Raw genomic sequence first — 27,352 nt, 5'->3', positions numbered from 1 at the left:
CGTGACCGCGCGTCCAAATAGTTTTTGCATGCCGTGCTATTTCACGCAAATTGGCATAAAGTTGTTTACAGGAGACATCGCCCTCGTACCATTCCAATCCATGGTGATGAAGAGTCAAAATTTGATTCTCATGACGTATTATGCTGGGGAGTTCGTGGAATGCGTATGGAGGAGAAACAATCCAATGCATGGTGAAAGGTTGATTTAGAGCAACGACGGCAACTTCTTTCGGTAAAAAACGATGCTCTCTATCACACATTCCCTGAATGTCGATGATTATTTCCATTTTTTACGTCCGTACTGAACAGCGGCGCGCGATGAACTGACTTGTTTTCTCTCCAAAATCCAATTCTCCGTCGAAAAGACGAACGACGAATGCAGAGTAATCTGACACCTGCTTTTTCTTGAAGTTCAACCGCTGAAGTCAGCAATTACTTGACGCGAGGCATCGATCTCCAGAACATTATCATATTCTGCATATACTATATAATTTACAGTAGAAGCGAGTGCCTCGGCAAATCGTACCTCGATTCTCACACTTCCATGTTTCACTAAATTCCAATGCGAACTGGTATTCGCGGAAAGATCAGGTGTCAAGTCAAATGCGAAGAGACAATAACCCTTTGGATAATTTTCTCGATTGATTGAGTTACCCTCGTTCAAAAAATGTATTCCTGTACCAGAAAATAATGTATGATAGGCATCAATGTAAAGATTATTTTGGGTGAAATCAGGTTGTAGAGGTCGAGAAGGTACTTGCGCCCCATCCACATATAATGAGAGGTAATTGATTTTATAGTTTTGAAAATTGAACGGATTCATTTGAACGTTTCCATTATATGCTCGATTATCGACAAATCCGATTATGATTCGTTTTGGAAGTTGCCCAAGCACGATGTTGTCAATCGTTTCTCCATGCACTCCTCCATGTAGCGAAATGGCTTTAACTTCAACGCGTGTAAGAGGGTATTTTGCTGTTGTTTTTGCCAATACACGAGCATGAGAGAGTAAAACTCCTGGTGCGATTTTTGTTCGTCTTACTAATAATGTAGCTTCGCTTATATTCAAGCCACATGAAATATCCGGTTGAGAGCTCATTAGACAAAACGAGTCTCTTGCTCTCACAAGTCGTAGACGCATTTCTATACCATTTAAAAGGAAACGTTCTTGATTGAAAATATCACAATGTAAATGTCCAATTAAATCGACTGTTTTTCCAGCTGATAGTAGTTTTGCTCTTTCTCGCAAGCCGATATTATTTTTAAAACTCGTATCATCCATTTTCCCTGGAGTATCATCACTCCATAAAACGGAAGTCAAGTGAGATTTTTTGGCCGCAGGCCCATAATTTAACAATGTTTCTATGTAAGCACGGTATGCATAAGCGTTATTCGGTGGTGAAACGAATTTTTGATTTAAATACACATCCACTTGATTAAACATGGAGTGTAGTAAATTGTTTACAGGAGCAATTTCTGGTAATTCCTTGGGCGCATCTTTCGATCCTTCAGCTTGCAAAGAGGTAGATGGAGTTTTTATTTGCACACGAAGACTTAACATGGTATGAACGAGATCGATGTACCCATCACCTTGTCCGAGAATGACGAATTCTATCGGAGAATCATCTGTTAGAGAGGAAATAGGCTTATAGTGCACCCAATTTGATCCCTCGATCGTAGTTTGCGTAGGTGGTAGCGAAAAAAGTTCGAGCTCAGATTTTAAGGGGGTTATCGTTGTACAATACGCGCTTAAATGTTGGTGCGCCGCGATCGGAGCTGAGGATACTCGAGTATACTCCCCACTCCTCCCGAAACGATAAACTTTTGCGAATGACTGTAGTCACACACGCGTAGCTCTAGTCTGTACGTGTGAGAACTCTCACGTCTGGCAACGTTGCTCCTTGTGAAAACAGTCGTATCAAAAAAGTAACAAGGTATTTATTTTATTGTTTCACAATGACGGGACGAGTACGAAAGAAAAACGGTCCTTTAGCAAAGCAAAAGGTAATCGATCATAGACGAAAGGCACTTTTGGCTATGGCAGAAGCAAAAAAGAATAAAAAAAGCGCGTTGCAAGAGAGTGTGTGCGACGGAAACAGGATAGTTAACCTCAAAGTCCTGGAACAATAGATGATTTGTTGTACCTGTAAATCTATCTTGAGTTTTGGAGATATAAAAAGTGAAACACGCGAAGGTTTACATTCGCAATGGACTATTTCATGTCGCAGCTGTAATACGCTAAATGTTGTTAACAGTGGAAACAAACTGCAGTGCACCAAGGGCACGTACTCTGAAACAAATTTAGCAGCTGTACTTGGTAATTATTTATATTGAAATGGTATAATCAATAAAATCTACAATGTTATCAAATAGTGATGAATTATATAATTATTTACAGGTGGTATTAACTCAGGACTCGGATGCACTGGTTTGAATAAAATTTTCTCGTGCCTGGATGTTCCAACTATATCTATGGACATGTTCAAACGGTATGAACGGGAAGTCGGTCCAACAATTGAAGACGCTGCAAAAGAAAGTTGCAAAAAAGCAGCTCAAGAAGAGAGACAACTTGTTTTAAGACACGCTAAAGAACTTGCAAAAGTTTTGTAAGAAAACATGGCAAATTATTTTTTGGAATTTTTCAATGAATTTTTTATCTCAATTTTAAATCTCGCAGTGAATTTTGATCATGTATTGATTTTTTACAAACAATCCAATTCGGATATTTCATAAGATTTCAATCTCTATACATTTGTGAAATTTTTTTTCATATTTATTTTTTTATAAATCGAAAAATTCATTTATTTACAGACTATTTTTACAATTTTTAAATCTTTTACATGAGCAATATTTTATTTTTATTAAGGATGTCAACAAAGTGACGTAATATTTGTTGACATTTTAGTCCATCATGCCTGGTAATTTTTTGTAGTATCGACAAAATTCAATAAATTTAAATTGAACTATTTTTCTAAATTTGTTGATTCTTCTCCTTCCTAGGCCTTCCAAGATAGTTCAAGACGTATATTCTCACATTGAAATTCTTGAATCCTCTAGTGATTCTTCCGTTAACCCAAATAATTTTGATGATGCTTGTGGGGATATTGTTAATATAATAATATCCTATGATATGGGCTGGAGCAAACGAGGTACCGGCAGAAGTTATGATAGTTTAAACGGCTATGGAGCGATTATTGGATTTTTTGGTAAAAAAGTGTTGGATTACACGACTCGAAATCGTCAATGCAGTTTGTGTGATAGAGGTCACCATTCGCAAAGTCACGATTGCAGGAAAAATTTCGAAGGTAGCGCCAAAGCTATGGAAGCCGATGCTGGGGCAGAACTCGTGAACAATAGTCGTATACTGAAAGAAAAGAATCTGAAGGTTCGTGTCGTAATTGGCGACGAAGACAGCTCAACTATTGCTGCTATTAAGAAAGGAAGCAATGTTGAAATTTATAAATTAGCTGACAATAATCATCTGATTAAAAATTTTGTTAGCGAATTATATGAATTATCAAACAGCTACAAGGAGTTAAAAAAAACAGGAGTCATAGCTCATTTCAAAAAATGTTTCTCTTATGCTATTGCTCAAAATAAAAATGATACATTTAGTTTAGCCAATAGCTTGAAAAATATTCCTGAGCATTTTTTTAACAAGCACGAAAACTGTGGGGAATGGTGTAAACGAGCTGAAAATGGTAATGAGCAAACTATCGTTTTAAAAGACGAATTTTTGTTTGTTAAACTTCAAGAAGTTTTTTCTACATACGCTAACAATGCTTCTAAATTCAGTGTTGCTGCTTCAAGTCAAGCGAATGAAAGTTTGAATAGTATGATAGCGTGCAAAGCTCCCAAAGCAAAATGTTACAGTAAAAGCCAATCAGCTGATTATAGAGTTGCTTGCGCTGTTCTCTCAAAAAATGATGGGGATAGAGGTTTATTTACTGTCAAAAACAATCTCGGCTTGAAGCAGGCGTCATTCACAACTCGATATCTCACGAAAGTAGACAAACTAAGAGAAAATAAAACCAAAACAAAAAAGTTGAAACAATCGAAATTGAGGAGACTTGAACTAATTGCGGCACGGAAAAATTTGCGTAAAACCAGAGAAAGAACAGAAGGTATTACATACCAGACCAACTGTGGTATAAATAATAATCAAGTTCTTCCGATCGTTACACATAATGATATTGTTAATTCTCAAAGCTATAAATTTATTTACTTTGATTTAGAAACAGCCGGCCTCGAAGTTTCTCACAATATACTGCAAATTGCTGCAGTTTGCGAAGATTTTCAATTTAGTGTATACATTTTGCCAACTTGTTCAATTCCTGCTCAAGCTACCAAAGTAAATGGTTTAACTTTCGTCAATAATGAGTTACATTATAAAAATGAGCAAGTCTTCGCGATGAGTCTCTATGATGCATTACTTGCATTTGCAGAATTCTTGAAACTCGTCTCCGAATCTTGTGTTTTAGTTGCGCACAATGGTAATAGGTTCGACTTTCCGCGCATAATCACTGCTATATTAAACACCGGATTAATGGAACATTTTTCAACTGTTAAACAATGCTCAGATACTTTGTTGGTTTTTAGAAAATTACTTCCAAATCAGAAAGGGCCTGGAAGTCTTACTTTGATTCAATTGGCAAAATTATTCTTAACCGTTGAAAATAATCTTAATTTTCACGAAGCATTATTCGATGTCAAAGTAATGCGAGAGCTTGTTAATGTTATTACGACGGAAACTACGTTACTTTCTTTCAGTAAATCATTTTCTGAAATGATTTCTCGAACAATTAATAACCAAAAAATTTCTAGCGTCGACTTAAGACCATTGAAAACAGTTGTATCGAGAGACATAATTGGAAAAATAGCCCTGGCAGGTTTCACTGTAGACAGTTTAAGCGAAATTTATAAGTCCAGTGGCAACGATGGAATATTGAATAACTTATCTAAAAAATCAGAAATTACTAATAAGCCTACTGTGACCAAAAATAAAAAAGTTATTCAAAAAATCATAAGTTTTTTAGAAACTCATTAAAATTTTTGTGATAAGTATTAAAAGTTTCTTTTAATACATTTGAAGCCAAACTGTATTTTCAATATATTTGAAAATTAGAAAATAAGAAGTGATAACATATAAAAATAAGCAAGATCTCATGAAAAATCCACGTTATTTTACTACTTTTCATCTCCTCACGCTTTTCTATTTTATCAAAATAGTATGTGCGTTATTTTATGTAGTTATCTCATTTCATTTTTAACTTTTTATACAATAGTACTTCCACTGCCGTGACCGATACTACTCGTTAGTATAACTACACATATGTACTGCACATATGTACGGTATATACAGTTATTCACAGTACATACATTTCAATTTCCCCGCGGCGCGAGTCCTGGCACTGGAGAGCACTACATAGCCGACTTTGCAACGTTGCCACATAACACCGCTATACGTTCCGTCGTGTCTCACTCGCGTGTGATTTTCGTCGAAATGTGCAACTTTATACTACAATATCTTATAAACCGTGAAGCTAGGTGTACTGAAATTTCAGACAGTGGTTCTAAACATAGTCACCTTCAACATATTCGTTTTTAATGAAAAACTATAGAAAATTAAGCGAGTTATAGGAGAAAACGTGTCTTTCGCGACGAGCTTGCGACGACCTTTCCATAAGAGCCCGTGTATAACAAAAAAACTTTGCGATTTTGTTTCTCGAAAAACATGAAGCTAGGCCTTCTGAAATTTTAACACGTTATTTGCAGTGATGGAATGAGTGCCTCATAATTTTTTTAAGTATTTCTATAGAAAATGAAATATCACGATAACCCCCTTAAACATTCGCATGAGTGTGTATGTAAGAAAGCCATGTTCGCTGTATTCCGAACGATCTCTTATGCAAATATATCAGCTATGCTACGATAATTTCTCCTTTTTTTCGTCGTTTTCCTCCGTTTGTTAGTCGGTTTCTTCTTAGTTTTCTTTTTCGTTTTAGTACTTTTCTTCTTTTTCTGAGCGGTTCGTCTCGTTCCACGGACACTGAGAGAATGACCAGATGACGCTTTTTTCCTCATTTTATAGCCCGCACCCGTCATTAATTTATCTATTTTTTCCTCAGCTTTCCGTTTTAAATTATTACCAGATTCACGTAGTCTGGTATGAAATGATTCCTTCAAATTCATATTATTTCTGACGACATCAGATGCGATATTGGCACCTGTGCGAATAGCTTCTTTACCGATCGCAGCAGCTCCTTTTCGTAGAAGTGGTAATACACGACGAAAGAGTCCTCCCAAAAAACTTCCGATTCCGTTTCCTCGTTGGTTCGGGGCACCGACATAGACGTGGCTGATTCCACCATAGCCGCGACGCCCATATTCCAGCAGAGCATCCTCGTCGTCGAAGTAATGTTCCATCAGTTATTTATTGTAAGCGCTTAAAATGTAGCGTCACGGTCAACGTCCCCTCCTCGAATGGAATTGGTTGTCCAAATTCGTCTCTTATATCGATTTCGATCGTGTGGATTTCATGGCGTATAAGAGGGATGTATCGTGGAGAAGGGAAGTGTACAGTTCTGTTCGCTCCATAAACATATTCATCTTCGACTTCTATGGAAACTTTTGATAATAATGGTGCTTGGACGTCTCCAATTATATATGATTCGCAAATATCAAGAGACGCGGTAGCGGCTCGACGCCAAGTATTAAAAGGAAAAACTGCAGCGCAAAAGAAAAGCCAGCGCGAGCCCTGCCGCTACTCTTATATACGCGAATATGCCGGTTTTATGACGTCACAGAATTTTCAAATGGCTCTCACAAATAAACCATTTCATAAAAGAACTTGAAAATTTGTGACGATTTTTTTTCGATTTTTCTCTTTCCATTGGTCTTTGTTGCAAGTAAATCCGTCCAGTAGATCCTGAGATATGTAACGTTAGAGATTTAAAATCCATCATTTCGGGATTTTCATTTTCTTAGAGACAGAGAGGCGTAAGTTACGCTTGTTTACATTTGGACTTACGTCCTTTGCACGATTTCTTACTTTTGTCACACTCTACGTCACGCACTACGCTGAACGCGGCTACCCCCTCTCCTTCTGCGTCGCCGAGCGAGAGAGACAGAGAATGGGCGCACAGCGGGGGCAATACCAGCTCCTGGTTTGCGCATAAAATATGTATATAATTATATAATATATATTTTATTTATTAATATTAATTAATAATAAAATATTATTATAATAAATATTTTATTATAATTAACATATAATATAATATTATATTATACAATATATAATATAAAATGATAATATTATAATAAAATAAAAAAATTGAATAATACGAATAACATTAAATAATAAATAATAAAAATAAAAAAATATAAAATTCTGGTCGACGCCGCTGGATTTTTCGAGGATGTCTAGGGCGATAGCTCATGGGTTTTGGAGGACTAGGTTTAGGTACATTCTATCGCGATTTTCGATTTCTAGGTGGACGACTCCTTAGTTTTTGATGTCCAGGTATGTTTCTTCATGGTTTTCATGGTTTCGGATAATTCCTCCATGGATTTCGATGTCTAGGTATATTCCTCCATGGTTTCTGATGTGCGAGTGTATTTCTCCATAGTTTTTCATGTCCACGTGTATTTCTCTATAGTTCTTGATGTCTAGGTATATTCCTCCATGGTTTTCGCGATCGAGGTTGACGGCTCCACAGGTTTCGATGTCCAGGTATGTTTCTCCATGGTTTTCGTGGTCTCGGATAATTCCTCTATGGGTTTCGATGTCTAGGTATATTCCTCTATGGTTTCTGATGTGCAGGTGTATTTCTCCATAGTTCTTGATGTCTAAGGTATATTTCTCCATGGTTTTCGTGGTCTAAGTATGTCTCTTGATGGTTTTCGCGGTCGAGGTCGACGGTTCCACAGTTTTCGATGTCTAGGTATGTTTCTCCATGATTTTCGTGGTCTAGGATAATTTCTCCACGGGTTTTGATGTCTAGGTATTTTCCTTCATGGTTTTCAATGTCTAGACGTTTTCCTTCATGGTTTTCGTGGTCCAGGTATATTCCTCCATGGTTTTCGTGGTCTAGGTACAATCCTCCATGGTTTTCGTGGTCTAGGTACGTTTGTTCATGGTTTCAATGTCTAGGCATGTTCCTTCATGGTTTTCGTCATCCAGGTATATTCCTCCATGGTTATCTCGGTATAGGTAGATTCCTCTATGGTTTTCGTGGTCTAGGTATGTTTCTTCATGGTGTTCGTAGTCGAGGTCGACGGCTCCACAGTTTTCGATGTCCAGGTATGTTTCTCTCGGGTTTTCGTGGTCGAGGATAATTCCTCCATGGGTTTCGATGTCTAGGTATATTCCTCCATGATTTTCAATGTCTAGGCATGTTTAATCATGGTTTTCGCGGTCGAGGTCGACGGCTCCACAGTTTTCGATGTCCAAGTATGCTTCTCCATGGTTTTCGTGGTCTAGGATAATTCCTCCATGGGTTTTGATGTCTAGGTATATTCTTTCATGGTTTTGAATGTCTGGACATGTTCCTTCATGGTTTTCGTGGTCCAGGTATATTCCTCCATGGTTTTCGATGTATGGATATGTTTGTCCATGGTTTTCATGGTCTAGGTACATTGCTCCATGGTTTTCGTGGTCTAGGTAGATTCCTCCATAGTTTTCGTGGTCTAGGTAGATTCCTCCATGGTTTTCGTGGTTCAGGTATATTCCTCCAGGGTTTTCGATGTCTGGATATGTTTTTCTATGGTTTTCGTGGTCTACGTAGATTCTTCCATGGTTTTCGTGGTCTAGGTATGTTTCTTCATGGTTTTCGCAGTCGAGGTCGACGGCTCTACAGTTTTCAATGACCAAGTATGAAGGACCACGAAAACCATGTTCCTTCATGGTTTTCGTGTTCCAGGTATATTCCTCCATGGTTTTCAATATCTAGGCATGTTTCATCATGGTTTTCGTGGTTCAGGTATATTCCTCCATGGTTTTCGATGTCTGGGTATGTTTCTCCATGGTTTTCGTGGTCTAAGTTGATGGTTCCACAGTTTTCGATGGCTAGGTCTGAGTTTCCATAGTTTTTGTTCTCTAGGTATATTTCTTCATCATTTCCGCGATCTAGGTCGATGACTCCATACTTTTCGATGTCTAGGTATGTGTCTACATATTTTTCAATGTCTAGGTATATTCCTCCATGGTTTTGGATGTCCAGGTATATTTCTTCATAGTTTTAAATGTCTACGTATGTTCCTTCATGGTTTTCGTGGTCCAGGTATATTCCGTCATGGCTTTTGATGCTAGGTCAACATTTCCATAGTTTTCGACGTTTGGTTATGGTTCTCCATGGTTTTCATGGTCTAGGTCGACGGTTCCATTGTTTTCGATGTCTACGTCGACAGCTCCATGGTTTTCGATGGCTAGGTATATTTCTCCATGGCTTTCGTCGTGCTGGTATGTTTTTTCATGCTTTTCGAGGTCTAGATCAACGGCTCCGTAGTTTTCAATGTCCAGGTATGTTTTCCCATTGTTTTCGTGGACTAGGTTGACGACTTCATAGTTTTCACTATCCCGGTCCATAGCTCCATAGTTTCCGATGTTAAGGTGAATTTGTCCATGGTTCCCGATATGAAAGTCAATGGCTCCATAGTTTCCGATAGTGTGATGAGTTTTTCTAAGGTTTTCGATATCTAGGTCGTCGGCTCTATAGTTTTCGAAGTCTAGTTTGGCGACTATAGAGTTTTCGATGTCTAGGTGGATGCCTTCGTATTTTTCAATATATATTCGACAATTTTATATTTCCCGATATTTAGGTAAACGGTGCAATGGTTTACGATATATTTCCTCATAGTTATCGATATCTAGATCTGCGATTTAATAGTTTACATTGACGAGGCAGGTTCAGACGTTACAGAAGACCATGAAAAAATATCACTGGACACCAAAAACCATAAAGCTGTGGTCTTAGACATTGAATACCATGGAAACATTTCCTTGGACATTGCAAACCATTGACAGTATCCATGTCAACATGGAATCCATGAATGAGATGAAGATAGTTTCAAAAATCATTTTTCCAAGTAAACAAGTGGAGCTTTTCAAAAAAAGGAATAGAAAATGAAAATATCATCCCATTGCATAGGAATTTCCCAATCTTTCATTGGAAAATTCGATTTGCTGAATGGATAATCAAAATCGTCACCATTATTGCTTGTAAAAGGTTTCAACTCACATGAACATAACCGCACAGTTTTCGTCCGTCTACATAGAAAAATTGGCTGTGTCGATTGCTTTTGGCACATAGAGAAAAGCACTCAACTTGAAACAAATCGTTTTAAAAATTTTCGTCGAAGACGAGGAATGTATTTTTTCTCTTAAGTAAATATTGTCACGCCTCTAAAAAATCAGCTAAGTTAGAAAAAAAATAATTGACAAAGTAAAAAAAGAACGCCAATTATTAAAAGGTCGCGACCGTAGTTTCCAATAATTTTCTATATTTGCATTATCAATAAAAAACTTCAAAATATAAAAAAAAAATGAGATCGTTTTCTGAAGTTGACAAATATAGTGAATGAAATACGATTCCTATATAGTTGTCACGTCTCGCAAAAAGAAGTGAAATCAGTAAATATTAAAACTTCAAAAAGTAAAAAAGGCACGCCAAGTATTAAAAGGTCGTGACCGTCGTTTTAAATGATTTTCTATATTCGCATTGTCAATAAATAAATTTAAAAAAATATTCAACTGTGAAAAAATTAGAGATCTATTGTAACATATACAGTGAATGAATTACGTTTCCTGTAGGAATTCTGAATTTTGGAAATAAAAAAAAATGAGATCATTTTCTAACGTAGCCAAGTACAGTGAATGAATTAAGGTTCTTGTGGAATTCATTCGTGTACACTTTTAGCCCTAATCCCTCACTTATTCAGAAAAATTTTCCAGCAAACGTCACAGAGCAACAAAGGTTTCTCGAATGATTCTGCAATTATTAAGAGATTATCATCTGTAATTTTTTGAGAAGAATTCCTGGTTTGTGAGAAGGAATCGTGGATGAAATTGTATGGCCGGGTGAAAGAAAACGAAAGAATTCGAAACGAAGAATGTTTGTGTAAAAAATAGCGTAAAAATATCACAGTTTATTCGAATCGAAGAGTACACAATCGAAGCGTCTCGAAGAGTCCGTGGGTGGCCAATATGGCGGAAAAGCGTTCTAGAAGTGAGCCGTTAACAATTCTAATTCCGATATGAAAAAGAAGTGAAATACCGCCGGAACACAATAAAAGTACACGTTTCAATTTTACGGGCGTAAATCGCAAGATTAAAGCGCGCACTCCACAGAGTTGACGAAAGAATGTTGGAAGGTTACGAAAATTTGAATGAATAAATGAAGCACGTGTCGTCTTGTACGACGTTCCGAACAGAAGAGAGAGAAAAAGGCGCCGGCAACTACCGGCACGCGACGCACGAGGGAGGGGAGCGCGCGCAGAGGTGCACAGCACCGCCGAGCTCAAGCGAGAGACCGACCGTCGACTGAGGGCCTCCCACGAGAGAACGGCGAACTATGCCCTTTTCTGAACACACTCCCCGCCTTCGGCAACCGATGTTGTCGAAGAAGTAACCGGAAGAATGCAGAGCTTTGAAATTGGCCGCTTGAAGGTGGATGACTCCGTGCGAAGTGTGACGACTCGGGTGAGTTCGTCTTCCCCGGGATGAAGTGAGACCACTCTGGCGAGCGGCCACTTTGAAGGCGGAAGTCGTTCATCCGTGATGAGGACCAGGGAGCCAACCTGGATCTCGTTCCGAGGATGTCGCCACTTGGAAGTGGCTAAACCGTGTTGAAGATAGTCCGATGACCAGCGTTGCCAAATCTGCTGGAATCTCCGTTGAATTTGGGCCCAGCGCGGAAGTTTTAGCTCCGGAGTTGAAGTGAGCGAAGGTTCCGGAACTGAATTTAGGGCCTCGCCGATGAGGAAGTGGCCAGGAGTCAGGGCAGAGAAGTCATCCGGATCGTCTGACATGGCGCCCAGCGGACGTGAATTTAGCACTGACTCGACTTGCGTAAGAAGAGTTGTAAATTCTTCATACGTAAGTGCTGAGTCCCCGATAACCCGTTGAAGGTGATGTTTTGCCGATTTGACGGCGGCCTCCCACTTTCCTCCCATGTGAGGAGCCGAGGGGGGGTTGAAGGACCACCGAGTTCCGATGTTAGTCAGCGAAGAAATTATGTGTGGCATTTCTGCCGCACTTTCTTTGAAGAGTCCTTGAAGTTGGGCATCAGCTCCGATGAAGTTCGTCCCGCAATCGCTATAGAGCGTATGACAAATGCCTCGACGACTCGTGAACCGCCGAAAGGCCGCGATGAAGGCATCCGAGGTATAGTCTGTCACCAGTTCCAAGTGAACAGCTGACGTTGAAAAACAAACGAAGACGGCCAGATATCCTTTGTATGTTTTCGTATTCCGGCCTCGCCATGTTTTTACTGTGAAGGGTCCGGCGTAATCAAGTCCGGTGTGAAGGAATGCCCGAGAAGGAGTAGCACGACTGATCGGAAGTTGCCCCATGAGCTGTTGAGCTCGAAGTCCTCGAAACCGAACGCATTTAGCGCAGTGAAGAATGAACGATCTTATTGGTGCTCGACCTCCGACGATCCAGTAATTGGAACGAAGGAGAGTCAAGGTCGATTGAGTTCCGCCGTGAAGAGTCTTGAGGTGCGCGTCAGCGATGACGAGCGTCGTGAATGTCGAATGACGTGGAAGGATAGCCGGATGTTTTGCTTCCAAGTTTAGACTGGAATGCTGCAGGCGTCCCCCGACGCGAAGAGTTCCATGCGAATCGATGAAGGGAGTCAAGGCCGACAGGAAATGACCCCGTGTCAGAAAATTTCCGTTTGAGATTGATCGAAGTTCCGCAGCGAAATGAGCCGATTGTATATGTAGTACCCAGAAGAGTCTTGCTTGTTCAAGATCGTCTGGAGTAAGCTGTATGTCCGTCCGAACCGGTGAGGAGCGCTTGAAACGATGAAGAGCTCGTTGACACATTGCCGTGATTCGAAGAAGTCGTGTCAATGAAGAATACCGTTGAACAAGATCCCAAATCTCGCCTATTGGCTCGAGATTTGAAGTAAAGCTGAAGCCGGGCCGATGCTCGAGTGGAGCGTCCGTGGGAAGGTTTAGTGGCTGTGCCGGCCAGTTTTCCGAAGTGTTCATTAGCCAAGTGGGACCGGACCACCAGAGAGAATGCTTGGACAACTGAAGAGGAGTCAGTCCTCGCGAAGCACAGTCCGCTGGGTTCTCCTTTCCCGAAATGAAGCGCCATTTAGCCGTTGAAGTCAGGTCTTGAATGAGTGAAACTCGGTTCCGGACGAAGTCTTTCCAGCGAGCTGGTTGCGAAGAGACCCAGGTGAGAGTAACCGATGAATCCGTCCAGAGATAGAGAGGCGCGTCTTTTCGCGGAAGCGTTTTCTGGATGTATGCAATGAGCCGAGCCAGTAGAAGAGCAGCCGAAAGCTCGAGGCGAGGGATACTTAGCCGTTTTAGAGGGGCCACTCTCGTTTTGGAAGCGAGGAGCGTGACAGAAGTCGAGCCGTCTGAAGAAGTTGATCGAAGGTAAACCACAGCAGCCATGGCTAGCTGCGAAGCGTCAGAGAACCCATGAAGTTCGACCGAGTCCGTGGGAGACGAATGTAGCCACCGAGGAAGCGAAATGAGGGGCAGATCGCTCAAGCTTTCACGGAATTGCCACCACCGAAGTTGAAGTCGTTCCGGGAGAAGGTCGTCCCACTGCAGTTTTGCGAGCCAGAGCTCCTGCATGAAGATTTTGGCTGTAATGATTACCGGAGAAATAAAACCAAGGGGATCGAACAAGGAAGCAGTTTCCGAGAGGGCGATCCGCTTAGTTATTGTTGAAGAGAAGTTTGCCTGAAGGTTGAACCGAAATACGTCCTTGATGGGATCCCAGACTAGGCCCAAAAGCTTCGTCGTCGAATCCTCGGATTTAATCGAAACTGCTTCAGGTTGTAAGGCTGAAGAGTCAAGATGTTGAAGTGCCGCTGGTGAATTCGAGGTCCATTTTTGAAGTGGAAGGCATCCGCGAGCACAAATTTGTTCTAGTTGAAGAGCAATGTCCCGAAGCTCTGATACAGAATCAGCTCCGCCGAAGATGTCGTCGACATATCGTCCCTTGGTTAGCGACGGAACGGCTAGAGGAAACTCTTGGCCTTCGTCTTCGACAAGTTGAAGCATGACCCGAATAGCTAGATAGGGGGCGCAACTGAGGCCGTAAGTTACGGTCGTGAGTTTATAGCTGATCTGTTCGTTGTTAGAATTGTACCATAGAATCCGTTGGAAGTCTTGATCATCCGGGTGTAGAAGTATTTGCCGATACATTTTTGTAATGTCAGTAGCGAAGATGAACCGATGTTGCCGAATCCATAGAAGTACGTCCGAAATGTCCTGTTGAAGTTTTGGCCCAGTATGGAGTATGTCGTTTAATGAAAAGCCGGTGTTGGTCTTGCACGACCCGTTGAAGACGACTCGAAGTTTTGTGGTGACACTGTGCTCACGCACGACTCCACGATGCGGAAGGATGAAGCACGGTTTCGTCGGTCTTACGTCGGGAACCGGGATCATGTGATGAAGAGCCTCGTATTCTTGAAGGAATTCCGCGTACAGCTGGCTGATATACTCGTTGTCAGACAACCGAGATCGAAGTCGGTGAAGTGATCGGGAAGCGGCCGTGAAGGAATCTCCGAGTGTCGTTGGAGGCAATTTGAACGGAAGCCGAACTGTGTAGCGACCCGAAGCGTCGCGCGTATGCGTGCTTTTGAAGTGCTGTTCGCAAAATTCTGTATCCTCATCTTGAGTTGGAGCAGAATCTGACGGAAGTTCTTCCACTTCCCAAAATTTCCGAAGTTGAAGGGACACGTCATCCTCGACTGAGGCGTGATGAAGGGATGTCGGAGTAGTGGTAGTGTCCGATATTGGTCCGAGGACGATCCATCCGAACAGCGTTCGTTGTGCGATTGGTTCAGAAGGACGGCCTTTTATCACTTCTGATTCGATGAGTTTGCCGTAGGAGTCGGCTCCGATAATAAGATCGACGGGCCGAGGTTGAAGAAAATCCGGATCGGCTAGCTGCAAGCCGTTGAGGTGACTCCAAGATTTCCGTCCCGTTGAAGTGAATGACGGGAGAGGCGTGGTGAGAGCCCGGAGAATGAATGCAGCGGCCGAGAAGGAGGCCGAGAAGTCGTGAAGAGACGAGAGGTGAGCGGTGACTACTCCCCGCGTGCGCCCAGTTCGTTGGTTGCCGAGGCTTACCACGTTCAATGATGCCGATTGACGCTTGAATTGCATCGATTGCACGACGCGTTCTGAAATGAACGAAAGTTCGGACCCGGGGTCGATGAGGATCCGAATGGTAGAAGTAAGACCGGCTGGAGATGTGATAAGCGCTAGGCAAGTGGCCAAAAGCACTGACGGCCGATTGCACGGTTCGACGATTGCGTTGGCTAGACGGGTGCCCGAAGAGTCCGATGAAAGTGCCGTTTTTGGGGAAGTGTCCGAGAAAAGCGGAGCGCTGTCGCGCGAAGTGCCCGTTGAAGCTGATCCTCTTGAAATATCCGATAGGTGACTCTGGAGGAGTCAAGCCTGAGGCTCATTCGGCGACGAAGATGCCGATGGTTTCGGATGAGGAGCTCCGGCAGGTGGTGAAGGAGTAGCCGAGATTGATCCGGTGTGGATGAGTGTGTGGTGCTTGCCACCGCACTCAGCACAGCGGCCGGTTACCTTGCAGTTTACTGCAGAATGAGGTCCGAGGCAGTTAAAACACAATCGTCGCTGTTCTGCGATTGTCCGACGTTCTTGAGGGGTCCGCTGCCTGAAATTGGGGCACTTCGCGATGAAGTGCTGGCTGAGGCAATAGTGACAACATTGGGTTGCCGAACCGCCTGGATTTAGGGGCTTCGTGGACGCCATAGCGGCTTTATGATCCACGGTTGTAGGGATCGTACCCTTCGAAGGGACCTGCGATGTATAAGCCTTGACGGCGCCCGATGAGGATGAAGGTCGCGAAGTGGCCGGTTTCGTTGACGGTGCTGCGGTTGAAGACTGCCGAGAAGAATACTGCGGCACACGAATCTCGATGCTCTCCAGAGCTCGAGCCCGAGTGTTGAGAAAATCTCGAAGTTGTTGAAGAGTTGCCGGTTCTTTTGCAGCGCCGAGCTTGACTTCCCATTGTTCACGAAGATGTTGATCCAATTTCGAAGCGACGATGTGAACCAAGATGCAGTCCCACGATTGGATGGGGACCTCCAGCGCTTGTAAGGCGTGGAGGACCTCAGACAAAGTGTTGAGAAGGTTGTTGAGAGCTTTACCGGATCGAGTTGTTATGTTCGGGATGCCGAGCAAACAATCAAGCTGAGCCGTGATGAGGAGGCGTTTATTCTCGTATCGTTCGACGAGAATGTCCCAAGCTGCTGCGAATGAAGAGGCCGAGATAGGAAGGTTCGAAACCAGTTGAGCTGCTTCTCCCTTTAGCGAAGTTCGAAGATAATGCATCTTCTCTACGGAGGTGATGTATGTGTTCTCACCCACCATGGAGACGAACATGTCATGAAATTCCCGCCACTTTGAGAATTCTCCGGAAAATGTTTTCAGTTTAATCTCTGGAAGAGACCGACGAAGAGCGGCCTGACTCTCTGCAGCTGAGACGTCGGCGAGAAGTGCGCCGGTAGGTTCGGTGCGGTCGTAATGCTCCTTGATCGTCAAATAGGCCACTTTAGCCGTCTCGTACGCTTGAAGACATTGAGCCTCTACGGACTCCCGGAAGTACGCCTGTTCCTGTAAATTCTCGCAATTCATGTCGAGGAGGAGAGCATGTTCTGCTTTGAAGCGCACCCATTCGGCTTCTAAAAGCTCTAGGCGGGTCATTGCGAGAACTCGCGAAGTGTTGCTGGTTGAAGCCTCCTGCGCATTTTCAGCGAGGCCGATGATGCACTGGAATGTGCTGTAGAGTCCGGCGATGCGACGATCAACTTTGGCTTGAACCGTCGTCATGGCGAAAGAGTCGAGAAAACGCTTGAAGAAATGCCGAGACGGATTTTGAGAATCGCTGCGGACTCACTCGCAACAGCGTTCAAACTAGCGCGGCGAAATCGCTCGCAGGCGTCCAAAAGGCGCGGCGGAATCACTCGCGAAGCATCCAAAAGAACGCGGCGAAATCACTCGTGAAGCGTCTAAAAAGCGCGGCGAAATCACTCGCGAAGCGTCCAAAGAGCGCGGCGAAATCACTCGCGAAGCGTCCAAAAAAGCGCGGCGAAATCGATCGCGAAGCGTCCAAAAAGGCGCGGCGAAATCACTCGCGAAGCGTCTAAAAAACGCGGCGAAATCACTCGCGAAGCGTCCAAAAAAGCGCGGCGAAGTCACTCGCGAAGCGTCCAAAAAACGAGAACGAAAAGTGTCAATAATCGCGGCGAAATCACTCGCGACGAATCCGGAAACCGAAACGAAAGTACTGCTGTAATTGCGGCGAAATCACTCGCAAAAAATGGCTGAAAAAAGAGAACGAAAAGTGTCAATACTCGCGGCGAAATCACTCGCGAAAACGTCCAAAAATGTCGCGGCGAGACACTCGCGATGAAGTTCGAAGGAGGGCCGGGAGAAGTTTTGAAGATCGCGGCGAAACACTCGCGATAGCGTCCAAAAATGTCGCGGCGAAACACTCGCGATATAGTTCGAAGAAATGCGAGAAGAGAATTTCAATACAGCGGCGATTTGATCGCGAAATTCTTCCACAATAATGTTCAGGAGAAATAATTAATGAGAACTCCAGTTGATATTGAAAATGCTCGAAGAAAGCCGTTGCATAGAGCACGTTTCTTTGTAGAGAATTGTGCAGTACTTACTCCTTTGAGCGTTCTCGCGAAGTGAGAAACCGGAGCGATGACGTCACGGAGCTCCGTTGCCTTACCCGGGGAAGGATTGAAGTGTTCCGGCGAGAGACTTGTTGCCAAGTGACAGAAGAGAGCGAAGCACGTTCTGGAGGCTTAGTGTGAAAGACGGAGACGGCACTACGAAGATCCGCACAAAGCGGAGGTCGATACCGAGCTCGCGCGCGCGCGACCACGTGTGCCGCAACCACGAGATTTTTCACGAAACTGAGTCCCTTGAAGGCACCGAATATTTTATGCACTAAAGTCCGAATCACTATGAAATTTAATACCGGAAAAAATACAAAAACCTCCACGAAATCCAACTCACGATCCGGCTCGAAGGACCATGTAATTTTTTGAGAAGAATTCCTGGTTTGTGAGAAGGAATCGTGGATGAAATTGTATGGCCGGGTGAAAGAAAACGAAAGAATTCGAAACGAAGAATGTTTGTGTAAAAAATAGCGTAAAAATATCACAGTTTATTCGAATCGAAGAGTACACAATCGAAGCGTCTCGAAGAGTCCGTGGGTGGCCAATATGGCGGAAAAGCGTTCTAGAAGTGAGCCGTTAACAATTCTAATTCCGATATGAAAAAGAAGTGAAATACCGCCGGAACACAATAAAAGTACACGTTTCAATTTTACGGGCGTAAATCGCAAGATTAAAGCGCGCACTCCACAGAGTTGACGAAAGAATGTTGGAAGGTTACGAAAATTTGAATGAATAAATGAAGCACGTGTCGTCTTGTACGACGTTCCGAACAGAAGAGAGAGAAAAAGGCGCCGGCAACTACCGGCACGCGACGCACGAGGGAGGGGAGCGCGCGCAGAGGTGCACAGCACCGCCGAGCTCAAGCGAGAGACCGACCGTCGACTGAGGGCCTCCCACGAGAGAACGGCGAACTATGCCCTTTTCTGAACATCATCTGTTTTTATGCTAGCTCGGATTATAAACTTAAAACAGTTTACGCGTACAAGTGCATGCATTGTATCTATACGATGAACTGCACAAATTCATTTTCAACATTACACACAAGCTTGGCGTGCATGGTTTTCAATCGGAAGCTCGGCGAAGGAATGCCTCATCCGTCCATATATTTGAAGAAAACTTGATGATCCTCTCATGTAATTGTTTTTTAATTTGCCATCCCTTTTCCATCCAACTATTTTATTGAGTAGTTCGACGTGAAATCCCGCGCTGTGTACACAAAAAAAATATCTATTCTTGACTAGTTTGACTGATAAATTCATTACTCCAAATGTTTCGTATTCAACGCGTTTTCTTTTCTCAAATCAATGTTTACACAGCTTACTTCTTTGTTCATCCATTTCAATACTTGTGTAATTCATCCAATCATCTGCCCATTTGGTAAAAAAAGAGTGTACGGACAAACGAGTGAAAGTGACGCGTGGATAAATTAAAATGCGTATGGGCATGAAAGAATGGCCGTATCTATCCGTACAAGATAAAGGCATATAAAGGGATTGATTGATTTCATTTCTTTATCCGTTCGTTTAATTGTTCAATTTTATCCACAAATTTCACCCATCTGTATTGTTTACCAAATCATTATATAACAGGGCCCCTCTTATTTTATTGGGGGATCGGTTTTTTTCACACTCGTTCATACAATTCTAATTAATTTTTGTTTTCATAGTAAATTTGAACAATTGTATCTTCCCGAGCTTCCGATTGAAAACCATGCACGCCAAGCTTGTGTGTAATGTTGAAAATGAATTTGTGCAGTTCATCGTATAGATACAATGCATGCACTTGTACGCGTAAACTGTTTTAAGTTTATAATCCGAGCTAGCATAAAAACAGATGATAATCTCTTAATAATTGCAGAATCATTCGAGAAACCTTTGTTGCTCTGTGACGTTTGCTGGAAAATTTTTCTGAATAAGTGAGGGATTAGGGCTAAAAGTGTACACGAATGAATTCCACAAGAACCTTAATTCATTCACTGTACTTGGCTACGTTAGAAAATGATCTCATTTTTTTTTATTTCCAAAATTCAGAATTCCTACAGGAAACGTAATTCATTCACTGTATATGTTACAATAGATCTCTAATTTTTTCACAGTTGAATATTTTTTTAAATTTATTTATTGACAATGCGAATATAGATCTGAGTATACGAACAGACGATGCGGGATTGCACGAGCTAGAGACGCAGGGCGATAACCTTTATACGGATTGTTCAGAAAAGGGCATAGTTCGCCGTTCTCTCGCGTGGGGCCCTCAGTGCACGGTTGGTCTCGCGCTTGAGCTCGGCGGTTCCGTGCACCTCTGCGCGCGCTTCCCTCCCTCGTGCGATGCTAGCCGGTAGCTCACCAGCGTGGGTTCTCTCTCTTCTTCCAAGGATCTCGGTACGCGACGGATCTATAGCGATTCTCGTGCTTCGGACAATTATCTGGTTTTTCTTCATCGCATATTTCGTGCTCAATCTCCACTTCTAACGGGAGTGTTGCGCTTTACAACCGTGGCACTTCGGGAAAATATTCGGGAAATAATTCAGTGAATTCTTTCGGCTATTTTCAGTATATTTCGATACTTCGGTGTTCTTTCTAAAGTTTCGGGATTCTTCTTGTTCGTTCGGGTCGAACTCGTACGAACGGTGTACGGGAGTGCCGCGATTTACGCCCGCGATATTCTCGGTCATCGGGAATACGAGATCCGAGACTTCTTCCACGGTATTATTTTGCTTCGACTTCGATCTCTTCATTCAGGAACACTTCATTAGCGGCTCTCTTCGACGGCTTTGATGCCATATTACCTTTGTGAACTCTTCGAAATTAATAAACCCTGTCATATTTTTGACTATTGTTTTTACACGTAACACTTCGCTTTCGTTTTCATTTCTTTCATTCCGGCAATACACTTCTCCACATTCCCATACTCACAAACCAGGAAATATCCCTTCAAAAAATAACACGGATGTTTAAAACTGATACCTTTTCCCTCCTCAGTAACTTCACCGAATCCTAACATTTTTGCAATTGAAGGAGACATACGAAATCCGTGGTACCTCGGCTCATTACATTTTTGCAAAACTTTAACATATCCATTATGTTCTTGGGTAAATTCTAAATGTTCCATTATACAAGGTAAATTATTTATCGTATCAAGCAAAGTGTTCATAGTACGATACACGCCGCTCGGAATAATATCCGTTTCTTCTAAACGTTTACTATGATCACTGCGATCAGACTTATCATAATCACCGTGTTCAAAAGTTACAGTATGCGGTGTTCGCGGAACGTGATAGAAATTCATTGGATAACTTATTTCTTTGACAGCTACTCCCCACACTCCATCTAGGTGAAGATGGCGTGGTAACTTGGTGTTGAATTTTGTAGGGGCATTGCTAGGAAAATATCGTGTACTGCTGTTACTAGGCAGTACGACAAAGAAAAATTCTTTGTCTCTAAAATTCATTTTGCAGAGTCAGTAATTTTAGAATTTCGTTATTCCGAACGAACGCGAGATAATTCTTGCGAGTAAAAGATTCCGTCAATGGGCTCGTTGTTTAAATCGTGTAAAATATACACGACTGGATGACGGTTCCTTGATATTCGCTGTATTTTGAATATCTCTCGAGTACATCCACTTTCGTAACCTTTCGCGAACGCAGCTTTTGCACTACTGATACGCACCAAGTCTCCTACACTGTATTTAGGCAATTCAATATTTAATTTTTTTCTCAAAGAATTATATCGGCGCGCGAGATTTTCACGAGCTAGGCTAGCATTTTCTAAAGTCACTTCAGAAGGTCGCATTCGTGTGCCAGAGTGACGCGTCTGATTATACGCATGTGCGAATTTTTGCAAAACATCGATATAACGCTTGTTTCGCGTGTATGTAAAGTATTGCCACATTCGGTTTTTAAGTGTGCGATTGAATCGTTCAGCAATCGATGCTTTGATATCGAGATTACGCGCTGTACGGAAATTAATTTTTTTTTGTGCTAAAAAATGTTGGAATGGAGATCCCGTGAATTCTCGACCGCGATCTGTTTGTAAAAGAAGGGGAAATCTAGGATTTGAGCTCGATCCAGGCAAATTTACTCAACACATCGATTACAACTAAAATATATTTGTAGCCATCGTTGTATGTCGCGATAGAACGGAGGTCCGCCAGATCAGCTTCCCATACATCATCAATATTATTCACATTATACGTACGTCGAGGAAATCGACGTCGAATAAGCCGATGTCTGGTATAAGCGTCTTGACTCTCTAACCACGGCTCGACTTTATTTTTGTCAATACCTTTTACGTTTTTCAAATTTTCAGCGTTAGAAAAGGATGCAGGGTGGGAGGGATTATAATAGATCGATTTGAATCGTTTCATAGTTTTAACGATCTCCAAATAATTCGTTTTTTACTCGAGCGGCCACGTCCTTGTTGAAACCCAGTTGCGTCCGTCTCCTCGTACTCACTACTACTTGTATCTGAAGTTATATCAGCAATCTCTGGGGAGATGACGCGTTTGCGGGGCGTTGATGCTTCGATGATTGTAGGCTCTTGAAGTACCTCAGGGTTACCAATAAATTCTCGAGGCATCTGTATCTTTCGGAGATGTTCAGCGAAATGAGCACGACCCGTCGGTTTAATTCGTTTTCTAGCACGCATCGCATCATTGATGAGATCAACAATATTGGAATTAGGAATTCTGGTACCACCTATAGATACCACACCGTTCGCATCCCAACTCATTCTTTTTGAGGGTGGGGTATTTCTATGAAGATTGCGCAATAACATTTTAGCCTTTGGGTGAAATTTTTTTGGAACTCTGTCGATAATAAGAGTGTCGTTTAATCGCGATCTCATCTCAGCTGATTGTTCCGATGTATCATGATCTTCATCCGCATCCATTTCATGTTTTTCCGAAGTTTCATCCGTTTTTGCGGAAGTATTCAATTTGTTTTTCTCATCGTACTTTGAATGTGAAGTGAGATTCAGATATCTATGTAAAATCTGTAGATATGCTGTTGATTTATCTCTATCACTAGCATACGATGTAGAATTCAAAATTTCAGCCATTTCGGAGTCCAAACGAGAAAGAGGAGTTCCCCTCGTTTGAACACTGCTCAGAGATGTTGTTAGAGGAGGAGAAAGCGTTTCGTCAGTGGATTTCTGTTGTTTTTCTCCAAGACGATGTAGATTATCATATGGAATGAGAACCATTTTCCTCGTGTGTTCCATGCTGAAAATATTTCAATACCGGAACAAGGAGAAGCTTGAGAAAAGCAGTACAGCGATTGATGATGAAACGTCTTTTAGTTTTCCAATATCCTCATTTTTCAGCTAAGCGGCGAATCAGTACTGCATATTTTCGCAGCCGACGTCTTTCACTAGTTTTGAGGTTCACATTACCGAGCAATACATTGAGCGCACATTCACAGATTATCCGGCTTAATGCTGGTTCGATTATTCGTAAAATCTGTCGTAGTTGATTTTGTGTAAAGTAGCAAAGTGTTCGTAAAATTATAACATGTTTTTTACCGAGACTTCCTCGCGCTGCCATTACAAACGCATTACTGGAACATCGCGAGATGTGTCGCGCGTTTTTATTTCTTTTTTTGGTAAATAAACGTATTTATATTGATCATCAGGAAATACGCATGCGCGAAATCGGCAATTATCGGGTATCGATTGTTTGAGATAGAGTAATAAATAGCCATGAGGGGCAGACGTAGCATCAAAATATACTTCTTGCAAAAAACGAGGATTTTCTGAATAAACCTGCCTGGCAAGATGTTGTATTTGGGCGCGGTCTCGAGGATTTTTAAAAATAACGATATAATTCGTGTTTAAAGAAATATCTCTCTGTCCGCGTCCTTGATGAAATATGTTTCGAGTTATGAAAATGACGCTCAGATTTTTATGATGACTCCCCTTTGTGAATAAATCTACAATGCTATTATTTGAGGCCTCACGCATTAAATCATCGATCACAATAAGTTTAGGACGCTGATCTGCTGAATAGTCACCAGATTGCGGTAATCCCTCACGAAATTCGATTTTATTACCATACTCTGAATAACCAGGTTGCCATTCAAAGTAATAAAAAAGTATTCGATCAAAACGAACGTCAGCCATTTCGTGAATGTATTTGAAAAATTTTTTTACGAAAAAAGTTTTTCCACAACCAGTAGGTCCGCAAATTATGGAGGTCCATGGATGTTTCCACCGCGGATCCATAATGAGAAATGATTGTCAAAATCGAATGCTCTATATTTATATTCGTTCACGTTCATAAAAACAAGAATAAAAAATGTTAACCTGAATGACTTTCTTAAAAAGTAACCTGATTTTTTTTCAATTAACTTTCGGAATAACAATCTGAATTATGTTAATAAACAATAATTATTACTCTTCGTTCATTATTATTTATACTAGCTATTTTTTTTTGAAAAATCTCATAGTCTTCATTACCTTTTTGGAGTGTGAGAGATCGCCTCTTACCTTTTTCTTCTTAGCATAAAAATAATAAGGAAATAACAGACAACCTTCTGAAGAATTCATTATTCAGACATGCTAAGAAATAATATCCGTCCTTCTGAAGAATTCACGATAACAACTGTAGCAAAGCCAGGTCTTTAAACCTCAGGTGTAAAATAGCTAGCCGCGAGATAATGTCCAGCCTTCGAAAGAATGCGAAGTGTCAGGTGTAATGGAGTAAGGCCTTTTTACCCGCGATGCAAAATGAAGCCCTGTGGATGGTAGAGTAGAACAAGGCCTCTTAACCCTACACGCCAGAGCTAGACGCAAAATAATATTCATTTTCGAGAGAATGTGGAGTTCCGTTGTGTCACCGCAAAAACTTTATCTTCTAAGATGGAAAAAGAAGGAAGGCGCAATTTATTTCCGTAAACATACATAAAAATAAAGTTCACCATTTTTATTAAACGTTATCACAGTATTTTTTTCATTACAAAACTGTGCATAATTTTTCTTATTATAAAATTAAACAATAAAAATATGATAATACTAATCCCATTTTTTTTTCTTTTTTTTACACCCTATATTAATATTTTATTACTCAATTCACATTCATACCGTTGTTCGAACAACACCGTAGGGTAGGGTACAATATTCTCTATTCTGTTGACGTTTTACACTCACTGGGGCGCAAGACTTAGTTTCTTCGCGTGAAATTACATGATCAAACTCGGTACGTCTTATTGCATCGAATTTCAAAACGATTGGTGCACTCCTTTCTCCCGTCACAAATGAGCGAATCGTTTGATAATTTATTTGTTGACTATTTTGAAAGTTCAACGTGATACCTTTAACTTTACATACTTCTACAGTGGTACCATCAGGTTTACGCACAATAAAAGAATAGAATTTTGGTCCACCCGACACAAACGAAGTGATGTATGAACCATCTTCGTATGCACTTAACTCGTCAGTCAGATCTCCGAGAAATTGTCCGACAGGAGGCTGGTATTCATCACTTCGTTCGTGACTTACATAAATGCACGAGTCGGTGTCACAATACAACACGCGACGACCAAGTCCCTCCAAATATTCATACAGTTTGAGCCGCGCCTGTGCTGTCGTGTATGCAGCAATTACAACATTAGCTGTAAGCGAAGGTCAAATAGCCTCATCAGCGTTTTTGTAATTTACGTACATAATTCTATGATTTACAGGTAAGATTCCTGTAATTTCAATTTCTGAACTTGTAAGTAAATCCATGAGCTCTGCACGCGTAGAAATAATCAAAGTATTAGTTTGATTTTCACGCTGTCCAAATTTTCCCCAAAAAGAATTGAGAGCGAGTTTGGCAAGCGAACGAAGACCCGGGTTGAAATCTATAGCATTTGCATCAAGCAAGACTCCTTCTGCATTTTTATAATCGTCGATGTATTGTTGCATCGCTTCAGGATTCCCAACACAATTCGTTGGTGCTCCGCTGGCTTCTTGTTTGATTTTTAGGAAAGTATTTATATAATCTGCAAAAAGACTTCCGCGACTAAGTCGGCGAAGTAGTGAGAGTCGATGAACGACTAAACCGGGAATAGTAATAATGGCGATGATGAGAGAATGAATGAAAGATTAACCATTGATGATTTTTTTTTTTGGATTTGTTTAAGAAGAGTACTCATTTTAAGGAGGGTGGCTAGGGACGATACAATGTTGCCATGCTAAACCATGTAAAATACATTAAAAATTTCAAAATGATAAGAATTTAATAAAGTTTGGTGAACATATTCTTTAAAGTTAAATTTGACAATACAAATTTTTTAAGATTTTTCTTCTGTACAGTTATCGAGTAATTGATCACCAAAGTTCACGTGTATAAGCATAGCGTTTCCATATATATAGGTATACATTCCGGGCATAAGAAATCTGCTTTAATGCGTAATTACTCGATAACTAAGCAGAAGAAAATTTTGAAAAAAATTGTATCTTCGCACTTGATGTTGAAGAACATTATCACCAAATTTGATCAATTTCTTATCAATTTGACGAACGTAGCCACCCTCCTTAAAGATATTTTACCCCAACTTTATTCACAATTTTTTACTTCAATATACGGTGTTTACGTTACATACAAAAATATGAAAGTTATATATCATTTTTTTTACGCTCACGGTCATTGATACGCGAACTATTTTTATTTTCGTAAATTCGCGAACTACAATTTTCATTAATTTTATTCGTATCGCATCCTATAGAGATGTTCCGCTATCGTATACCGTCAAGATGGCTACAATAAATTCAATTGCGCTCCAAGCGTTTATTTCCGCATACAAAACCCCTGCGTATACATGCGAATCTACGCTCGGTAAAACTACTACCTCCACGCATATTATTATTATTTTTTATAGAATTTTTAGAGACAAAAGCGTTATAATATTCTCGCACTATTTTGTCTTTTTTACGGGGATCATCACTGAAGAGACTTTTGATTCTAGCCATATCAAAACCACAAGACATAAGGTGCAAAAAAAATAATACAATATTGTCCACACACATCTGAATAATCACTTTGGAGTTTTTTAATGTTGCATCGGAAGAATTTGCAATTTCTCCGGAGTCTTGCAAGGTGCTGCGGTATGATGGGTGGGAATCCATAGCTGACGAAGTACCATCCTCTTCCAAATTGATCGATGTACATAGCGATCCAGTGTTCTCCTGGTTTTGTGTGTTCATCAGTGTTGACTATTATAACTACAGCTCCCGATCATAAACGTGGAATTTCATCAGCTGGAAATACTCCCGTGGTAGCTATAGGTAGATAGCGTAGAGCTTCTCGTGTTTGTTGTGTGTTCATACTCCGTATGAAGACGATGGAGAAGTGACGAAAAGATTCACCTTTCACCTTTATATATAATCCTATAAGGGGTATTTCGCGTACACATAATTTGTTTAATCATTTTTTTAATTACACTTG

At 41.3% G+C, this 27,352-nt stretch overlaps 3 protein-coding genes across 3 annotated transcripts; all 3 read right to left on the bottom strand.

Annotated features, from left to right (window-relative positions):
* Nucleotides 1–411: 411 nt before the first annotated feature.
* Nucleotides 412–1,560, bottom strand: LOC122406318 (uncharacterized protein F54H12.2-like). Its single transcript, XM_043411712.1, has one exon. The coding sequence runs from the start codon at nucleotides 1,558–1,560 to the stop codon at nucleotides 412–414; it is 1,149 nt and encodes a 382-aa protein (XP_043267647.1).
* A 10,010-nt stretch (nucleotides 1,561–11,570) lies between these two features.
* Nucleotides 11,571–15,362, bottom strand: LOC122406317 (uncharacterized). The gene has a single exon (XM_043411711.1). The coding sequence runs from the start codon at nucleotides 15,360–15,362 to the stop codon at nucleotides 11,571–11,573; it is 3,792 nt and encodes a 1,263-aa protein (XP_043267646.1).
* A 288-nt stretch (nucleotides 15,363–15,650) lies between these two features.
* On the bottom strand, nucleotides 15,651–17,063 carry LOC122406316 (uncharacterized). The gene has a single exon (XM_043411710.1). It carries the CDS (start codon nucleotides 17,061–17,063, stop codon nucleotides 15,651–15,653), a length of 1,413 nt encoding a protein of 470 aa, XP_043267645.1.
* Nucleotides 17,064–27,352: the final 10,289 nt, after the last annotated feature.

This window comes from Venturia canescens, chromosome 2, assembly GCF_019457755.1.
Source record: "Venturia canescens isolate UGA chromosome 2, ASM1945775v1, whole genome shotgun sequence".
Classification (NCBI taxonomy): Eukaryota; Metazoa; Arthropoda; class Insecta; order Hymenoptera; family Ichneumonidae; genus Venturia; species Venturia canescens.
The sequence above is the reverse complement of the archived record's forward strand: the minus strand, read 5'-3'. Positions and strand labels throughout refer to the sequence as shown.